Source organism: Sebastes fasciatus, chromosome 14 (genome assembly GCF_043250625.1).
Source record: "Sebastes fasciatus isolate fSebFas1 chromosome 14, fSebFas1.pri, whole genome shotgun sequence".
In the NCBI taxonomy this organism is placed as follows: Eukaryota; Metazoa; Chordata; class Actinopteri; order Perciformes; family Sebastidae; genus Sebastes; species Sebastes fasciatus.
Window position 1 is genome coordinate 13,103,485 of NC_133808.1, and position 17,424 is coordinate 13,120,908.

The window sequence follows — 17,424 nt, forward strand, 5'->3', positions numbered from 1 at the left end:
AAAACAAACATGTTCCAGATTAAAATCTTTAACGACTATATGTAATTTTGTGTACCTGTTTATATGTATTACATTCTCTGCTGTTAAAAATCGAAATTTATAGAGGTTAATTTTTTTTTTTTGGGGGAGAGTCAAAAGTAACCTTAGTTGCAGAAACACCCATATATATATGTGTATATACTGTATATGTATATAATGAGATAAATCAACCTTCAAGAAAGTTATGTTCAATGTTTGGTTTGAATTATTTTAAAGATGTGTTGATGAACTTTTTTTAAAGGCTGTAGTTTATATGGTGCTGTTTAATTGTAAAGTGTTATACTAAGAGGCCATTTATCATGACAATATTGCTGTAATATTCCTGTGACTCTGGGCAATAAAATCAGTAAGGCTGCTTTTCTGACAGCAGGGGGAACCAGAGGTTGTTAATATGACCTGCAGACTGTACATACTGATCTGAGGTCAGTGGTGTTGGTCAGTGCATGACTAAAGAGTTGAAAAATGTCTGTTTTTCCATAGCTGTGTTTTTATAGATCAGAATTAAACCATGAAGAATAATATGAAAAATACCAATGCAGTAATCACCATAGTATAAGGACAAGTTCTTTGACATGATAAGATCCATTGAAAAATGTTGCATTTTGTGTACAGATGTTGAAGCAGTGTTTACTGGATCCCAGGCTGGAGGAGGTGGGGGGTTGGGCCGCCTCGGAGCCGCCTCTGAGCCGCCCTGCTGCGGTCTGATTGGTGGCTCCAGCAGGGGTAGTGAGAGATTGTCAAAGTCAAAGGATCCTGGATCAGCTGTTGGCTGTCTGTCCTGCACAACATCCACTGATAAATAACACATCGTTAAGGCGAGCACACTGTGGCAAAAGAAGAAGCGCCTCCTATGAAGATTGAAGTCGCAGCAGCAGCTTCACACCGTATCCAGGTAACTGAGGATTAGCCACCCGTTAGCTTAGCATTATTAGCGCACCGTGTTCCATAGAGAAAACACTGAATTATGGTAAAAGTAGCGGATAGCTAACAGTAGCTAGCTGAGCTGAATCAGCGGAAGACAGCAGGATGTTAATATGAAAACAATGAACACATCGGCTGTGTCATTTATAACATATCTCTCTATTTATATGATTTATTCACACTATGGCTGCATGTTTATCAGTGTGCGTCAGCTAATGGCTCACCGTTCTCATCTGGAAGCAGCGTGTTCCATAGAGAAAACACTGAATTAAGATAAAAGTAGCGGATAGCTAACAGTAGCTAGCTGAGCTGAAGCATCCACAGACATTAAGATGTTAATATATAAACAATGAACACATCGGCTGTGTCATTTATAACATATCTCTCTATTTATATGATTTATTCACACTAAATCACTACTGTGGCCCTTGTTTATCAGTGTGACTCAGCTTGTGTAGAGCTAGTCAATGGCTCAGACTCACTCCTCTTGAAGCAGCTTGTTTACGTTGCATGGAGAGATATTCCCGGTATGTGAGGCGTTTCTATGTCGGGCGTCCTGTTTCTGGAGGTGGAAGGTGACTTGTACCTCCAGCATGGTTTAGTCTGACCCTCAGTGTGTGTTTCTGTCTGCAGGCAGCATGAACTCCCTACCAGGAAGAGCAGCTCTGTCTCTGTGTAGACGCACCGCAGCAGCCGGCGGCGGGTTGAGGGTCTTGGCCGGTTCTCCGGGTCACCCCGCCGCTGCTGGTGGCATCATGCCCGCAGACAGGGCCTCTCTCCAGGCTGTGCGGGTCTGCCACTCCGGGGCGAGCTCCAAGGGCAGCGTCAGCACAAAGAAGAGGGGCTTCGACATCACCAGAAACCCATACCTCAACAAGGTGAGCCCACTGAGGGGTACCTTTTTATCATCCAGCATGATGTAACAAATAATGCAAACATTTTCCCAATTTTTCCTTTTATTCTACATGGACAGGTGTAAGCTCACCTGTAATGTAGGCTGTATTCATATGAACATAGCATTTATTTGCATGTATTTTATTGGGCTGCAACTAACAATTATTTTAATTATTGATTAATATATTATAATCAGCATAACTCTGTTAAAAGCAATAGTAGAGTTAAAAAAAAAAAAAGCCATAGAATAGTATGTCAAAAAAAAAGAAGTCATAGTATATTATTTCCAAAAAAAGTCATGTTATAGTATGTTGAATAAAAACCATAGTATAGTTTGTCGAATAAAAGTCATAGTATAGTATGTCGAAAAAAAAGTCATAGTATAGTATGTTGAATAAAAACCATAGTATAGTTTGTCGAATAAAAGTCATAGTATAGTATGTCGAAAAAAAAGTCATAGTATGTTGAATAAAAACCATAGTATAGTTTGTCGAATAAAAGTCATAGTATAGTATGTCGAAAAAAAAGTCATAGTATAGTATGTTGAATAAAAACCATAGTATAGTTTGTCGAATAAAAGTCATAGTATAGTATGTCGAAAAAAAAGTCATAGTATGTTGAATAAAAACCATAGTATAGTTTGTCGAATAAAAGTCATAGTATAGTATGTCGAAAAAAAAAATCATAGAATAGTATGTCAAAAGAATTAAAATTAGTCATAATATAGTTTGTCGAAAAAAAATTAAAATGTCATAGTATACTATGTTAATTGACTGATTAATCAAATAATCAATCGTCTTTTGGTCTAGCAAATGGTGAAAAAGTCCCTCACAAATGCCCAAATATCTTTTGTCTGACCAACTGTCCAAAACCCAAAAATATTCAGTTTATCATCTTAAAAGACCAAGAAAATGAGAAAGTATTTACATTTGAGAAGCTACGACCAGTGAATTGTTGGTACTATATTTAAAAAAAAAACTTTGATAATGATAAATCAATTATCAAAATTGTTTCAGATGAATTTTCTGTTTGTTTGAACATTCCTAGTAAGTGAATCATTGGGCATATTGTCCTCCGTGCATGTTATAAATGACTTATAGTTCACAGATGCTGTGTGAGGTATCGTCACAATATAGTAGCATCTCTGTAGGCCTGCTACATTTTCCTTATTACAAAGTTACATTGGACTGGACATACTGCAACAAAAAACACACATATGGTGTTTTTTAAAGATAAATTATATAAAAACACTGATAAGAAAAAACAAACCACACTTTAACAGAGTTATGCTGATTATATTGTCACCATAAGGAGGCTAATTCATGCATTCTTGAACAAATATAACACTAGATATTCTTGTTTTCACATTATTATGAACTGTGTCTTAAAGCAAATTCTGATGAACAGTTGCTTTTCCATGGCAATTTGCAGTGCTGCTTACTGACAAAAATCCCACTTTTCATTTAGCAATTAGTGTACAACTTTATGCACAGCTTGAAATGCAAAATGTACAACTTCATGCAGCAAAGTGCCTCAAAACCTGCGCTGACCCTGTGTTCACGCAACTGTGTCTACAGACAACATTATGTCCCGCATAGCATGTTGTATGGTGGTGGAAAATATACATGTTTCTAAACAGAGAATACCATGTCAGTACCACATGGTACAGCACAGCAGCATAGCTCCTATAAGTGAGATAGTTTAGTGCTAAACGCCCACATCTGGAGCTGTGAATGGTCTCCCTGTCGACTCTGTCTGCTTTCTGTCTGTCTTAATAAAACATTAAAAAAATAATACATATCACTTTTTAAGATAATCTAAACCTATTTTATATTTTGTGTCCCTAAAACATATCAATTTCAGTGTGACAGTAACACTGCATAAGCATATGATAATATCAATGCTTTTACAGTCACAGTGTGGAGTTACTAGGGTATTTTACAGAGTTAGATATAAAAAAAAAAAAGTTATTTCCAAAGGTGCTGCATTTGCAGAACTGGTCTAAAACAAACATCCACCAAGTGACTCATCGTAGGTTTTACTGCATTTTTTCTCCCCAAACTCAACAGTCAGGGAATACTTTTTTCCTGCCTTGCTCGCACTAGGAGGACAGCAGATAGATACCGACACTTTAGCTGAGTTTATTGCTGTGATTTAGGTTGATATGAGGTCGGTCACAGTTCCTGATGCTCAGTCAGCAGTTTCTGTTCAGTACACGCTGACTCACAGGGTCAATTCAGAGGAAATGGTCTTTTTAATAAAAAGTAAATAGTTCATGCTGGGGGTTTGCTCAAACATTTTCAATGATCAGATACTTGATTATTATTATTATTATTATTATACCACTTTTAGACGTTACTGTCCAGTTAAAAATGGAGTAACTGCTTACTCGTTTTATTATTCATCTTTTGTGTAATGCTAGTTGACACTGAGCAGTTCCACTGGATATATTAACTTTACTTATAATGGAAGGCCACATTTCTGACCCCTATTCAATAACCTAACCTCTTTCCCTTCTGCAAACCTGCTCAACTGATTCCAGTGACCTCTCAAATGTCAAACAAAATCAGTTCATAACCATATAAATGCAACACGTGGCACCATTATGTTGTAACTTCAGAGTAATCCATGATAAGGTTATGATTGGAGCCATTAATGAGGTTAAGGAGTTTATACTTTTTTAGTTTCACTCTCTCCTTCTTTCACATTTTAATTACAGCTATTTGTTAGGAGTGTCACCTTAATGGGTTTACTTTACCTGCTCGCTCAAATGTGTTTAGCTTAAAGGGATAGTTTGGGTGTGTTGAAGTGGGGTTGTATGAGGTACTTATTCATAGTCAGTGTATTACCTAAAGTAGATGACGGTCGGCACGCCTCCAGTTTGGAGAAGCAGACAGGAGTTACCACATGGAAGCAAAGCAATGTACTGCTGTAGACGGGGCCGGCAGCAAAACGTATTTTAGCCACTTAAAAGAATCAATATCACTTTAAGTGTAGGCTATATTTAGAATATTTTCGCCGGTTTACCTTGCCGCCAGACAGCTATGCATTTGACTTGGCAGAACACAGGAGTTGCTAGTCTACTGCTGCTGGTTTAGTTTGTTTGTGTTATTGGGTGACTTTGGTTAGTTTGGGTTCACCAACCAGCAATCCCTGTTTTCTGCAATGTAAAATTACAGTTTTTTTTCAATGGAGTCTGGTGGCTTTGGCAAGAGCATAGATTAATACAACGGCTTCAGTTTCCCATCGAAAACGTCTGTCAGACGGCAAGGTAGAGCAGTGAAAATATTTTAAATATAGCGTACACTTAAACTGATTTTTTTTTAGGTGAACCTTTCTTTTAGGTGGCTAAAATAGATTTGCTGCCGACCTCGTCCACAGCAGTACATTACTTTGCTCCTGTGTCGATACTCCTGTCTGTTTCTCCAAACTGGGGGCGTGCCGGCCGTCATCTACTGCAAGTAATACACTGACTATGGATAAGTACCTCATTCAGCCCCACTTCAAAACACCGGAACTAACCCTTTGACTTTCTCTTTGACCATATTCACAGTTACTTAGATGCATTTGTTTTACATCGTTTTCCATCCACATTTGTGATATTAGATTTGTTAGAAAGTTTGCTGTGCACACTGACATTCTCTCTCCTTGTTTAATGTTAATCTGGTTTGGTATTAAAGGCATCGGTGTATCAGAGTATCTCCTTCTTAATGACCTCTGGCAGGCAGGAAGATCTTTTGTTGCAGCAGACAGTATAGCGTTGTTCAGTTGTTGAGCTCGTATCATCAAAATACTTCTCAAGGGAAAGCACGCAGCTTGTGGAAACAACTCTCGACGTAATGATTGTAAGCTGAGGGAACTATTAGCAACCAAATATATTGTCCATTATCACATTTCACACTCCAGCAACATGAGAATTTACCAGGACAAGTGTGTGTTCAGTAGACAAACACAAACTGACCGTAGAAGGCCAGTTTGTTCCTCATGTAGGTCAGTGTTTCCTCTGCCGTGCAAGAATCAAAAGGAAACGGAGAGAGCGACAAAGCAGAGACGAGGGAAGAGAAGTGGAGCTGACAGGGGAGTGAGTTCAGGCCCCCACCCTATTGGACAGAATAAATAGATTAAACCGGTCTGCCAATGCCGAGACAGAGGGCCAAGGTGTACAAGGCTGCCTACCAGAATAAAAGCCTGGCCTCGTGTTGTTTACTGCTCTAAATTATCACAAAATGTGTTGCCTTATGATCAGCGTCTCCATACAAAAATGGCTGCGCAGAGAAAACATCAAAAAGACCACTGTATTCGGGCGCGTTGTATGAGTCATAACTGTGATGACTAACACATGAGTCACTGTGGTCTCTGGGTTGCCTGATTTCTTATTTAGATTGGTAGACTTCACCCTGTGCGAACTCTTTCAAGGATCACAGTGTTGTATAACCGCTCCTCTCTCTTCCACTGTGCAGGGCATGGCGTTCACTCTGGAGGAGCGCTTACAACTGGGCATCCACGGCCTGCTGCCCCCCTGCTTCCTCTCGCAGGACGTGCAAGTGCTGCGTGTCATGAAGAGCTATGAAACGCGCATCAATCCTCTGGACAAGTGAGAGACGGTTACAATAAAGCATGCTGTTCAAGAATACAGCTGCAGATGTTGAATGAGCTTAAACCAATCAGGGGCTGTCCCACTTGTTTATGCAAATCTTCTTTAGCATGTCACATCTGTTTCCAGGGCACCATCGGATGCTGTTCTCGCCAGTCGTCATATGATTATAAGTTTATTTAGAGTCACATCAAAGACTTGTAAAGCAGCCTAGTAGTTTCGTCCTAGGGCATTTATTGCATGTCTCTCTCTCTCTCTCTCTCTCTCTCTCGCTCTCTCTCTCTCTCTCTCTCTCTCTCTCACTATATTTTATGCTGAAATAGTTTTAGCGTAGTTACAACTAGGGCTGCAAATAACGACTATTTTCATTGTCGATTATGTTCTTGATTAATCAATTAGTTGTTTGGTCTATAAAATGTCAGATAATGGTGAAAAATGTCGATCATTGTTTCCCAAAGCACAAGATGACGTCAGTTTACTGTCATAGAGGAGTATAGAAACCAGAAAATATTCACATTTAAAGGGACTATTTGTAACTTTGTACGCGCATAAATGTAGCGGGTCGTCACACATGCACGTTCGCGTGTAGCCGCTGTACCCTCCTCTTCTGCCTGCTCTCCTTCACTCAGACAGCTCAGCTCGCTCCACCTCTAGACGTGAACGCGCGCTCACTCCACACTGCAGAAGAGTTAGTTTAGCTCTGAGAATATCTAGTGAATGCACAGGGGACGTTTGTGCAGAAATAACTGCTGCAGCTCCTCCAGACCAACAGAGGTTTTCCGTGTCTTGTGAAGTGACGGAGCTTTACGTTGTCTTCTCGTTACCGACCGGGTGCCTGTGTCTCCCCTGCTCTCTCCGGCTGCGGGCGGAGAGAGCAGGGAGAGAGCAGGGAGACATGCTGCAGAGCCCCGCTGCCTCAGCCTGCACTTAGGCAGGAAAAGCCAACACTAGGATCAGATCTAAATCATGTTCATGGAGAGACCTTCGTCTGGTCAGCTAACATTACTGTGAGTGATATTGTGGTTTTAGCTGACGTGTGTCGCCTCACTGTTTTGAGCGATGCTCGTTCAGGTATATTGAGAGCGAGCAAGCGCGAGCCCGACGCTGACTTTCGTTGATTTCACGGCCACAGGTGTCGCTGTTAAGAAGCATTTCTGAAAGTTACAAATAGTCCCTTTAAGAAGCTGAAATCAGAGAATTTTGACTTTTTATGCCCCCTCGCTAGCAACAGCCGTAGCAGGAGTCATTATGTTTTCGGGCGTTTGTACATACGTACGTCTGTCCGTCCGGTCCACTCGAGAACGTGATGTCTCAGAAATGCCTGGAGGGAATTTCACAATTGCCAACTTGGACTCAAGGATGAACTGATTAGATTTTGGTGGTTAAAGGTCACTGTGACCTCACAAAACATGTATTTGGCCATAACTCAAGAATTCATATGCTAATTATGACAACAGGATAAAATGATGAAGTGATGACATTTTGGACAGACATGAATGTAAACTGCAACTTGAGTGGTTGGCGGAGGCATACAACCGTGAGGCGATTAATTCTAGTTTTTCTTTAAAAAATTACTCAAACCGATTAATCGATTATCAAAATAGTTGCCGATTAATTTAATAGGTGAAAACTAATTGATTATTCGTTGCTGCCCTAGTTGCAATTAACTTAAATCAGAGAAAATGTTGCAGCTTTCTAAATCAAAAATCATGATGTCAGATTTTGATATCCCTTTCTGTCTCAGGTACATCCTGCTGATGACGCTGCAGGACAGGAATGAGAAGCTGTTCTACCGTTTGCTGACCTCTGACATCGAGGAGTTCATGCCCATCGTGTACACTCCCACCGTCGGCCTGGCCTGCCAACAGTATGGACTCGCCTTCAGGAGACCACGGTGAGATTAATCACATCTACGCTGTAGCTGCACAGCAGTACCATTTGTCAGCTATTGTTTCAATCTAGAAAAAAAATCATCAGGTTAATTGATAATGAAAATAATTATTAGTTGCAGTTGTAGATACAGGGAAAAACAAAATAATAAAAGCAATAATAAATCCATGGAAAAACTGTTTTTGCTTGTTATTTATAGAGTTTACAAATTACAGTTCGTCAGTAATGTTTCAAAATCACAGATTGACGTCTGTCACTGCGTGGTCTTAGATCATTTCCATTTAGCACAAAATAGACACAAAAAAAAAATACATAAAATTCTTATATTATACTTTTAAATTAGTTTATATACTTTTAGCTTGTGTTTTAATAACTTATGAGCAGGAAACTGATCTAAAAACTTGCTTCATCAAATCAATACTGCTGCCTTATAATTGAAACCTACGTGTTTACAGAGGACTCTTCATCACGATCCATGATAGAGGCCACATCGCCACCATGCTCAACTCCTGGCCCGAGGAAGACATAAAGGTACCCTAAACACACACACACACACATACACACAGCTACTTATGTACAATACATATTACTGATATGTGTTCTCCTGTAGGCCGTTGTGGTGACCGACGGGGAGCGTATCCTCGGCCTGGGTGACCTGGGATGCTACGGTATGGGTATTCCTGTTGGGAAGCTGGCGCTCTACACGGCCTGCGGAGGTGTCCGGCCGCAGCAGTGTCTCCCTGTGCTGCTGGACGTCGGCACTGACAACCAGGTGTGTTTGATCACGTCGCTGCAGGACGGCTGTAGTGAGGTTTTATGAGCAGGTGCATATCTGACTCTTATCAGACGGTACTTGATAGCGTCCGTATCAGATGAGGCTATGTCGAGTTGTTTCTTCTCGATTGACTGATTGAGTTTTGGTCCAGGCGCTGCTCGATGACCCTCTGTACATCGGACTGAAGCACAAGAGAATCAGAGGAAAGGAGTACGACGACCTGGTCGACGAGTTCATGCAGGCAGTGACAGACAAGTGAGTAGAAACACAAATGACCAAAGAATGTGGGAACGATCCTGATGTCTGATTCTGTCGCTTTGTCGTTCTGCAGGTACGGGATGAGCTGTCTGATACAGTTTGAGGATTTCGCCAACAGCAACGCCTTCCGCATCCTCCACAAATACAGGAATCGATACTGCAGCTTCAACGACGACATCCAGGGTACTTAAACACTCACAGGACTCTGTTATAGAGATGCACAATCCACTTTTTTTCAATTCCGATCTGATTCCAATACCTGAATTTGGATATATACCGATACCGATAGAATTCTGATATCAGAGCTCTTTTTACATAATTTTTGCGTTGCATTACAATTTTGCAAGAAAATTTAAGTCCAAAGCTATTTATTGAACTGTAGGTTAGCCGGAGGATCGTTACTGTGAAAATACAAACAATGGTAATGTGATGTTTATCATGTTTATCTCCTGTTCTGGGCTTAGAGCTGCCTCTCAACCTCTAAGCTAAAGACGCCAGCGTAGATAACTAGCTTTTTTGCAGCCGTAACACAGCCGGAGCGTCATTCTTCATATTTATATGGATCGGTTAGTGGTAACCTCAGTCCGATATCCGATACGTGAATTACATCATATCGGAGCCCGATACCGATAGTGGATCAGATCGGTCCCATCTCTACTCTGTTGTGCCAATGTGTTCAACCATATTACTCCATCAGGCAGCCGATGCCATAACTGCAGCTTTTTACACACTATATTTATGCTTTTTTTGTGTTAAAAATAGAACAAAAATAGACACGTTTTACCATCTAATGACCTACAGTGACCTTACATGACCTACAGCATTCCACAATACCACATTCTCAGAAGGAAGAGAAAAAGATTAAGATTTTAATCTCAATCTGTTCATCCTATTTCCCGTTTCTAGCCGGAGCCATAAATGACTCTCACTTAGATACAAGTGACCCTTAACCTTGAAATAACATCACCAGTAGCACCAACATGTGCCTGATCATAAATACTGACAGTTCATTCTGTTATGATCTATTTTGAAAAAAGAAAGGGAGCTTTTATCTTTACTAACTAACTTATCAGGTTACATAGTAGAATTTGGTTAATGATGCTTAAATGCTGCTGGAGCAGACTGAACATCAGCAAGATCACCTCCTTCCTGGCTTTGTACGTGCTTGTTGCATTTTGTGGGGCATGCCACGTCGCAATGTAGTAAAAACATGGCGGAAGTCGAGTCAGTCACTCACTTTTCAAGATTTCAGTTCATCACAGAGATTCACTTGTAGATTTCTAAAAAATCTGTTGATTTAAAAGCCCTGAATAGGGGGAGTATTTGCATGAAAGACTCACTGACTCAAACTTTCCTACGATCATGTGTGTAATGAGTGCAGGGAGGGAGCCAGGTGTCCATGCTCCCCCTGCTGGAGCCCTCTGGTAACTACCCCAACTCCCTCTACTGCTGGTGTTAGTGCAACATTGTAGACATAAAACATTAAAATATTGTACTACAACTGCTGCAACTAAACATTATAACCATAACATATGATATAACATGAAAATGCTCAATATGCTCAAATATTAGAATAAATACTAAATATGAGGCCATTAAAAGTTACTGGTAATGCACATAAGTTCATCCGTTACACTGGCAGACTAAATAAATGATGATATGAGCATGTTTTATATTTCTAAATGATCTATTTTATCTTCTTAAATTACCTGTATGGTGCACTTTATACACGTGCCGTTCAGTCTCATTTTAAAGACCCTCATAAGGGGTCTCAGGATAAATTAGGGCTCCCTAGATGATTAACAAAATAGGGAAGCAGGAGAAATGTTGCTACACAAAATTATATTTATTTATTCAGACTACCGTTACTTTTTGTCTGAGTGATTTTATGTCTTCAGGCCTCCAAAATGTATTCAAATAAAACAAGAAAAAACTGGTCACAACTGGTGCAGCCAGTGACGAGTGGTCACAAGAAGATAATTTCTTTACCTTAAAATATCACAAGCCAAACAATTGAAAACTACTCATTTTAGTGAATCATTCTCACAGGTGTTTTCTTTTTCTTTTCAGGCACGGCCTCAGTAGCTGTTGCTGGGATCTTAGCCGCTCTGAAGATCACAAAGAACACGCTCTTAGACCACACTGTTGTTTTCCAGGGGGCGGGCGAGGTGAGAAGATTTCTCACTAGGATTCTATTCTGTTCTGAAATAAAAATAACTGTCCATAATCCCTAAGAGATAAGACTCAACTCGGATGACACATTTAAAACCAGCCAAGGTCCATGGAGAATTATCCTCTTTTTTTTTTCTTCTTTCTTGCCAGGCCGCTCTGGGTATCGCTCACCTGCTCATGATGGCCATGGCCAAAGAGGGAGTAAGCAGAGAAGAAGCTGCCAAGAGAATCTGGATGGTGGACTCAAGAGGTCTCATTGTAAAGGTAACGTGTGAGTCTGTTGCTCGCTCAGCCTTCCCAGATATCCTCTGTGTGTAAATCACTAAAGACATTTTCTTCAAATGTAGGGAAGAGGTAATATTAACCACGAGAAGGAAGAGTTCGCTCACGACCACCCGCACATAAAGACCCTGGAGGAGGTGGTGCACACCGTCAAACCCACCGCCATCATCGGTGAGTCGACCTGGAAGGTCACATTGTGGTTTTTAATGATGTTAAAATAAAACCCCTTTATAACTCTTATTGTTTGTTTCACCCATTTATGGTCATTCCTGATCAGTTGTGGAAAAACAGAGAAACCTATTAAAGGTGAATGTTGTCCCTCCAGCTTCGCTCAGCGAAATAACAACTTGATAATTTGCTACAAATCAACTAATTCACTCAAAGACTTTAGATGTCTATGTTAGTATTCAATTCAAACGCTGCATGTGTGATGAACTAGATGAAGATATTCTCAGACTTTTAATCGAAACTGACATGACATGACAGCATTGTTTCATGCTAACATCTTCTGTGTTTTAAGATTAAGGAAGAATTAATTATAAAATAATTAAAAGGAGAAACGGATCCATAATTTTTTGCTTGACAATAATTGACCCACGTGGTCTGAATCCTTTTATTCACCTTGTCTCATTGGAGCTGGTTAAATTGAAGTATTTTTTGTTGATTCTCCTTCTGTCCTGTTTCTTGAACACGAAGGAGTGGCTGCTATCGCAGGAGCGTTTACTGAGAACATTATCAAAGACATGGCGTCCTTCAATGAGAGGCCGATCATCTTTGCCCTGAGTAATCCCACCAGCAAAGCTGAGTGCACAGCAGAGCAGTGCTACACTCTCACAGAGGTAACTATCAGCCTCGCTGTACATTATAGGTGCTGCATTTAGAAATGTTTCTAATTGATCAAAATTATTAACACTTATTATTTTGTTTACATTAAGTGTTTCTCACACAAATATGCTTTTGTGTGTATGCTTGAGACCTAACAAAACCTCTAAATGCATATCCTACCCACCTCATACAACATTTTAAAATCCACATTTTTTAAATGAAATCTGCGTTATTTTGCTAGTGGTCTTCTTTTTCGCGCTTTTATTGATACATTGCTCTTTTTCACGGCACATTACTGCCCCAGCACTGTGGAATACTATTTATATGGTTATATGCCAGCACATCAGTAAATGTGAGACCAAGGCCTAGTCAAACCCTAACTAACAAGACATCATTTTTGAGGCTCTGCAAGAATTTCCCAAAAACTAGGGCTGTCAATCAATTAAAATACTAAATTGCAATTAATCGCACATTTTTTAATTTGTTCAAAATGTACCTTAATGGGAGATTTGTCAAGTATTTAAAACTCTTATCAACATGGGAGTGGGCATGGGGTTTCTTTATGCAAATGTATGTATATATTTATTATTGGAAATCAATTAACAACACAAAACAATGACAATTATTGTCCAGAAACCCTCACAGGTACTGTGTTTTGCATAAAAAATATGCTCAAATCATAACATGGCAAACTGCAGCCCAACAGGCAGCAACAGCTGTCAGTGTGTCAGTGTGCTGACTTGACTATGACTTGACCCAAACTGCATGTGATTATCATAAAGTGGGCATGTTTGTGAAGGGGAGACTCGTGGGTACCCATAGAACCTATTTTCTTTCACATATCTTGAGGTCAGAGGTCAAGGGACCCCTTTGAAACCCTTTAGGGACAAGCTAGTATGACCTGGTTGGTACAAGTGGGTTCCTGGGGTTTATTAGTTTCATATGATGCCAGTATCGTCACTCTGGCTTTAGAACTGAGCCCGCTACAACCTAAAAGTCACAAAACTCAGCATGGACACATGGTTAGTGTAGTGCCGCCACCTCATATAAAAAAGGCAGAGATGGTTTAGCACTGGAAAACTTCAAAAGGGGATGGTGAAAAAGGGATGCAAAAAAGTGGCATTTATTAACAAAAAAAGGTTACTGAAACAAAGGGCAAAAATTAAACACGGGAATTTGAATAAAACTAAATTAAACTGAAGAACCACCAAACTAAAAAAATGCTGCAGCCTCACAACAAGCTGCCATCTCCCTTTCCTCCCTCCCCTTACTCCAGCGAACGGGATTTTACCCTCTCAGTCCCACCTAACTGGAACCTACCACCTGACCGGGTAAATATAGGGTGAGCTAAACCAAACCATCATCCAAATTCACACAGACTAATGAAAAGTCCATTAATACAAGATCTCTAAGTTACTGCCGACATCTCAATCCATCTATGGGCACCCACACATACCAGTAAGCCCACCAAATATTACAGAATGTCATTTACTGCAGAACTATCTCACCACAGCGGGCAGCTCCTCCCTGCTAAGAGGACATAATGAGGCAAACCTGTTTGCACTTTGCTTGATTGAGCTGCTGGCGTTCTACCAACATCGCAGGCAGAACAACAAATCCTATGAACCCAGAAAACCGTTTCACAGTTTTCATGTTCATGCTGTAGCCATTATATTCATAATACCAGTGCTTGTCAGTGTAATCGTTGTGTAAATGCACCCTCTTTCTGTTGACATCTACAGTACGTCCAGTACTCTGTTACATTACTGCCCCCTGCAGTCACAGAAATGTTCCTCCTCAGCACCCCACTGATAAAAAACATAAACAAACTCCAGTTTATCTTTAATCAAACAAACATCTTTCTGTTAGCTCTAGAGAAGTGACTCTCAGTTTCTGTTTTCTCTCATCCTCCTCTTCCTCTCTGCTCTTCTTCAGGGCCGGGGCATTTTCGCCAGTGGAAGTCCGTTCAACAAGGTGACGCTGGCTGACGGCCGCACCTTCTACCCCGGCCAGGGAAACAACGCCTACGTCTTCCCTGGAGTCGCTTTGGGTGTCATAGCCTGCGGAGTACGCCACATATCTGACAACATCTTCCTCACCACAGCGGAGGTATCGTCTTCACATATCTACCACATATTCATGATGCATTAACATATCTTAATGAGGATGTGATTTCTGACTGGAATATGACACCTGAACTTCAACCAATAAGGATTTTCCTCCCTTTTGCATCTTTATAGTATTTTAAGGCCTCTCTTTCTGCACTTTTCCTTCGACTTCAAATCCACTTTATTGTTTCAGGCGATAGCTGACATGGTAACAGAGGAGCACCTGGCTGAGGGAAGACTCTATCCTCCTCTCAACTCCATAAGAGAGGTGTCCTTCAAGATCGCAGTGAAGGTGGGTGATCTGTCTGTGTGGTCGGCCCTCATTCCTCACAATGGAAAATGTGACTTTAGTCATGTTTCAAATATCATGGGGGTATATTGTGGAGCTAAAAATGGGATCAACTCAATCTTATTATTAGTTATGTCTCTTCACGTAGTTAGTTAGTTAGTTGTTTGTGTTTAACGCTCATAAACCCAGCTAATCTTCTTCATCAGGACTGTGTGGATGTGGTTTGATCAGATTTGATTGACATTAGGATGTGATTCAGTTGTTGCCAAATCTTGATTGGTGCACAGAAGTACATGACATCACCTTTTTCTTAATGAGCCCCGCCCACTTTAAAACAGTGAGCTGAACAGAAAAACAGAAATCTCTCCTGTGAAAGAACCAAAAACTGTTTTAACTTTAGCAGAAAATCGTGTTTGATCCCATCGTATATTTATAGTAAGAAGCTGATAAATTTTGCGTATCAAAGTGTATGAAACTATGATATTTTGATCCAGATGTGTATCCTTTACCACTTTTCCTTCTGTGTCTTTCTCTGCCAGATTGTCAACTATGCATACAAACACAACATGGCTTCGCTGTACCCGGAGCCTAAAGACAAGGAGGCGTTTGTGCTGTCTCACATCTACAGTCCAGATTACGACTCCTTCACTCTGGACACATACAGCTGGCCAGAAGAGGCCATGAACGTCCAGGACGTGTGATCCTGACTCTCAACTCAATATGCTGCCGTGGTGTCACGTACAATTTCTGCATTGCCTCCGTTCAGAAACGTAGCCAATGATTCTAGCCTTTTAGCTTTTTCTTCTTTGTTTCTGTCTTTCATTTATAAATGTTAGACGGTCTCTGTCCTCCTCTTACAGACGGACAGTGGTCAATATAATTTAGATGCCAAACAAAGTCTCTATTATTCTGCTATTCTATGAAATGTCAAGTACCAGTTGTATTTTCCTCTTTCAGTGCTGTACTTTTGATTAGTTCTCTGTACCTGATTGAAGGTCTGAGTGAAATATTTTTTTAGCCGCACACACAAATATCGCATATCAAATATCATGAGCAACTTTACAACTTAAACTACACTCCTTTCACTAGGTTTACCAGCTAAGATGTTGTCGTATTCAGCGCTCGCAGTGACTCAAAATCTGTATTTGAGAGACAAATCAGAGCTAGTGCATAAAATAAGAAAGCAGTGGCTCACAGTAACGCACAATGCTTCCTCTTGTCTTCAACAGAGGACTCGTTTTGAAGCTAAAGATAAAAATTGAACAGAAACTCTCTGTGCCTCTTCCTGTGTGACCTCAGGACATCACTGCTTCATATTCAGAGTTAAAACCTCAATTTTTCCGGTGGGTTGCAAAGAAGCCACATTTGGCAAACCCCTGAAGCTGCTCCTTCATATTTTACACTCCTGTCTGTCAGCGCACGTTTTAACCTGCACACAACAAGACTAAAGACACTCCAGAGTCTGTTTCTCCGTCTCTGCCTCCCAGTGAGAACCAGTTATTCTTGATGGGAGGCACTTCTGTTGTCTTGGAGGTGTTCAGAGGAGGCATTGTTAGGGTGTATAGTGTCACCAATCAGGATGTTTTTTGTATACAATAATGGTGTGTTTTTCCTTTAGTTTTGTACAGAGCTCTCTGCCTGTTGTGGTGTTTTTGCCAAAGTTACTGATGAACTGTATCTTATCTTTTACTCCTAGAGAACATGATGCTCTGCTAGCTTTAGTACTGAATTATATGCTTGAAGTTTTTAAAGGGAACATGAAACTTTTTAAATAAAATTGTCAACAAAAGATGAGTCTTTTTAGGTATTTCTTTGACTTCATTTTGCTTCTTGATAGCTGCAAAAATACTATAATTTCTTGAAGGATAGTTTGGATGTTTTGAAGTGGGGTTGTATGAGGTGCTTATCCATAGTCAGTGTTATCAGCTACAGTAGATGATGAGAAGCAGACAGGGGCACCAGCACGGAAGCAAAGCAATGTACTGATGTGGACGGGGCCGGCAGTAAAACTTATTTTAGCCACCTAAAAGAAAACAATCAGTTTAAGTGTACGCTACATTTAGAATATTTTTGCTAGTTTACCTTGCTGTGAGACGGCAATACAGTCTATGTTTCTGACAAAACTAAAACCGTTATCAATGCTCTCGCCAAAGCCACAAGTCTCCATTGGGGAAAAAACTGTAATTTTACCTTGCAGACCACGGGAGTTGCTGGTCTACCGCTGCCTCGATCGGTTAGTTTGTTTGTGATATGCTTTGACTTTGGCTAGTTCAGATTCACCAAAGTCACACAATAACACAAACAAACTAACCGATCGAGGCAGCGGTAGATCAGCAACTCCCGTGGTCTTGCTTCTTTTTTTTTTTTCAATGGAGTC

The 17,424-nt window shown here is 40.4% G+C and overlaps 1 protein-coding gene across 1 annotated transcript; it reads left to right on the forward strand.

The window, feature by feature from the left end:
- The first annotated feature begins 759 nt into the window (after positions 1 to 759).
- Positions 760 to 16,836, forward strand: me3 (malic enzyme 3, NADP(+)-dependent, mitochondrial). The gene is made up of 15 exons (XM_074658943.1): positions 760 to 931; positions 1,594 to 1,838; positions 6,315 to 6,448; positions 8,193 to 8,342; positions 8,794 to 8,869; positions 8,949 to 9,110; positions 9,265 to 9,368; positions 9,445 to 9,554; positions 11,442 to 11,539; positions 11,694 to 11,807; positions 11,891 to 11,996; positions 12,522 to 12,664; positions 14,586 to 14,759; positions 14,952 to 15,050; positions 15,587 to 16,836. Exons 2-15 carry the CDS (start codon positions 1,599 to 1,601, stop codon positions 15,746 to 15,748), a joined length of 1,872 nt encoding a protein of 623 aa, XP_074515044.1. The 5' UTR covers positions 760 to 931; positions 1,594 to 1,598; the 3' UTR covers positions 15,749 to 16,836.
- Positions 16,837 to 17,424: the final 588 nt, after the last annotated feature.

What these genes read in the sequence shown, in the direction of transcription:
- me3 (XM_074658943.1), top strand. Translation starts at nt 1,599, where the DNA reads ATGAACTCCCTACCAGGAAGAGCAGCTCTGTCTCTGTGTAGACGCACC. An exon ending in GAAACCCATACCTCAACAAG is followed by an intron (nt 1,839 to 6,314) that starts GTGAGCCCACTG and finishes TCCACTGTGCAG; the next exon opens with GGCATGGCGTTCACTCTGGA. An exon ending in CGCATCAATCCTCTGGACAA is followed by an intron (nt 6,449 to 8,192) that starts GTGAGAGACGGT and finishes TTTCTGTCTCAG; the next exon opens with GTACATCCTGCTGATGACGC.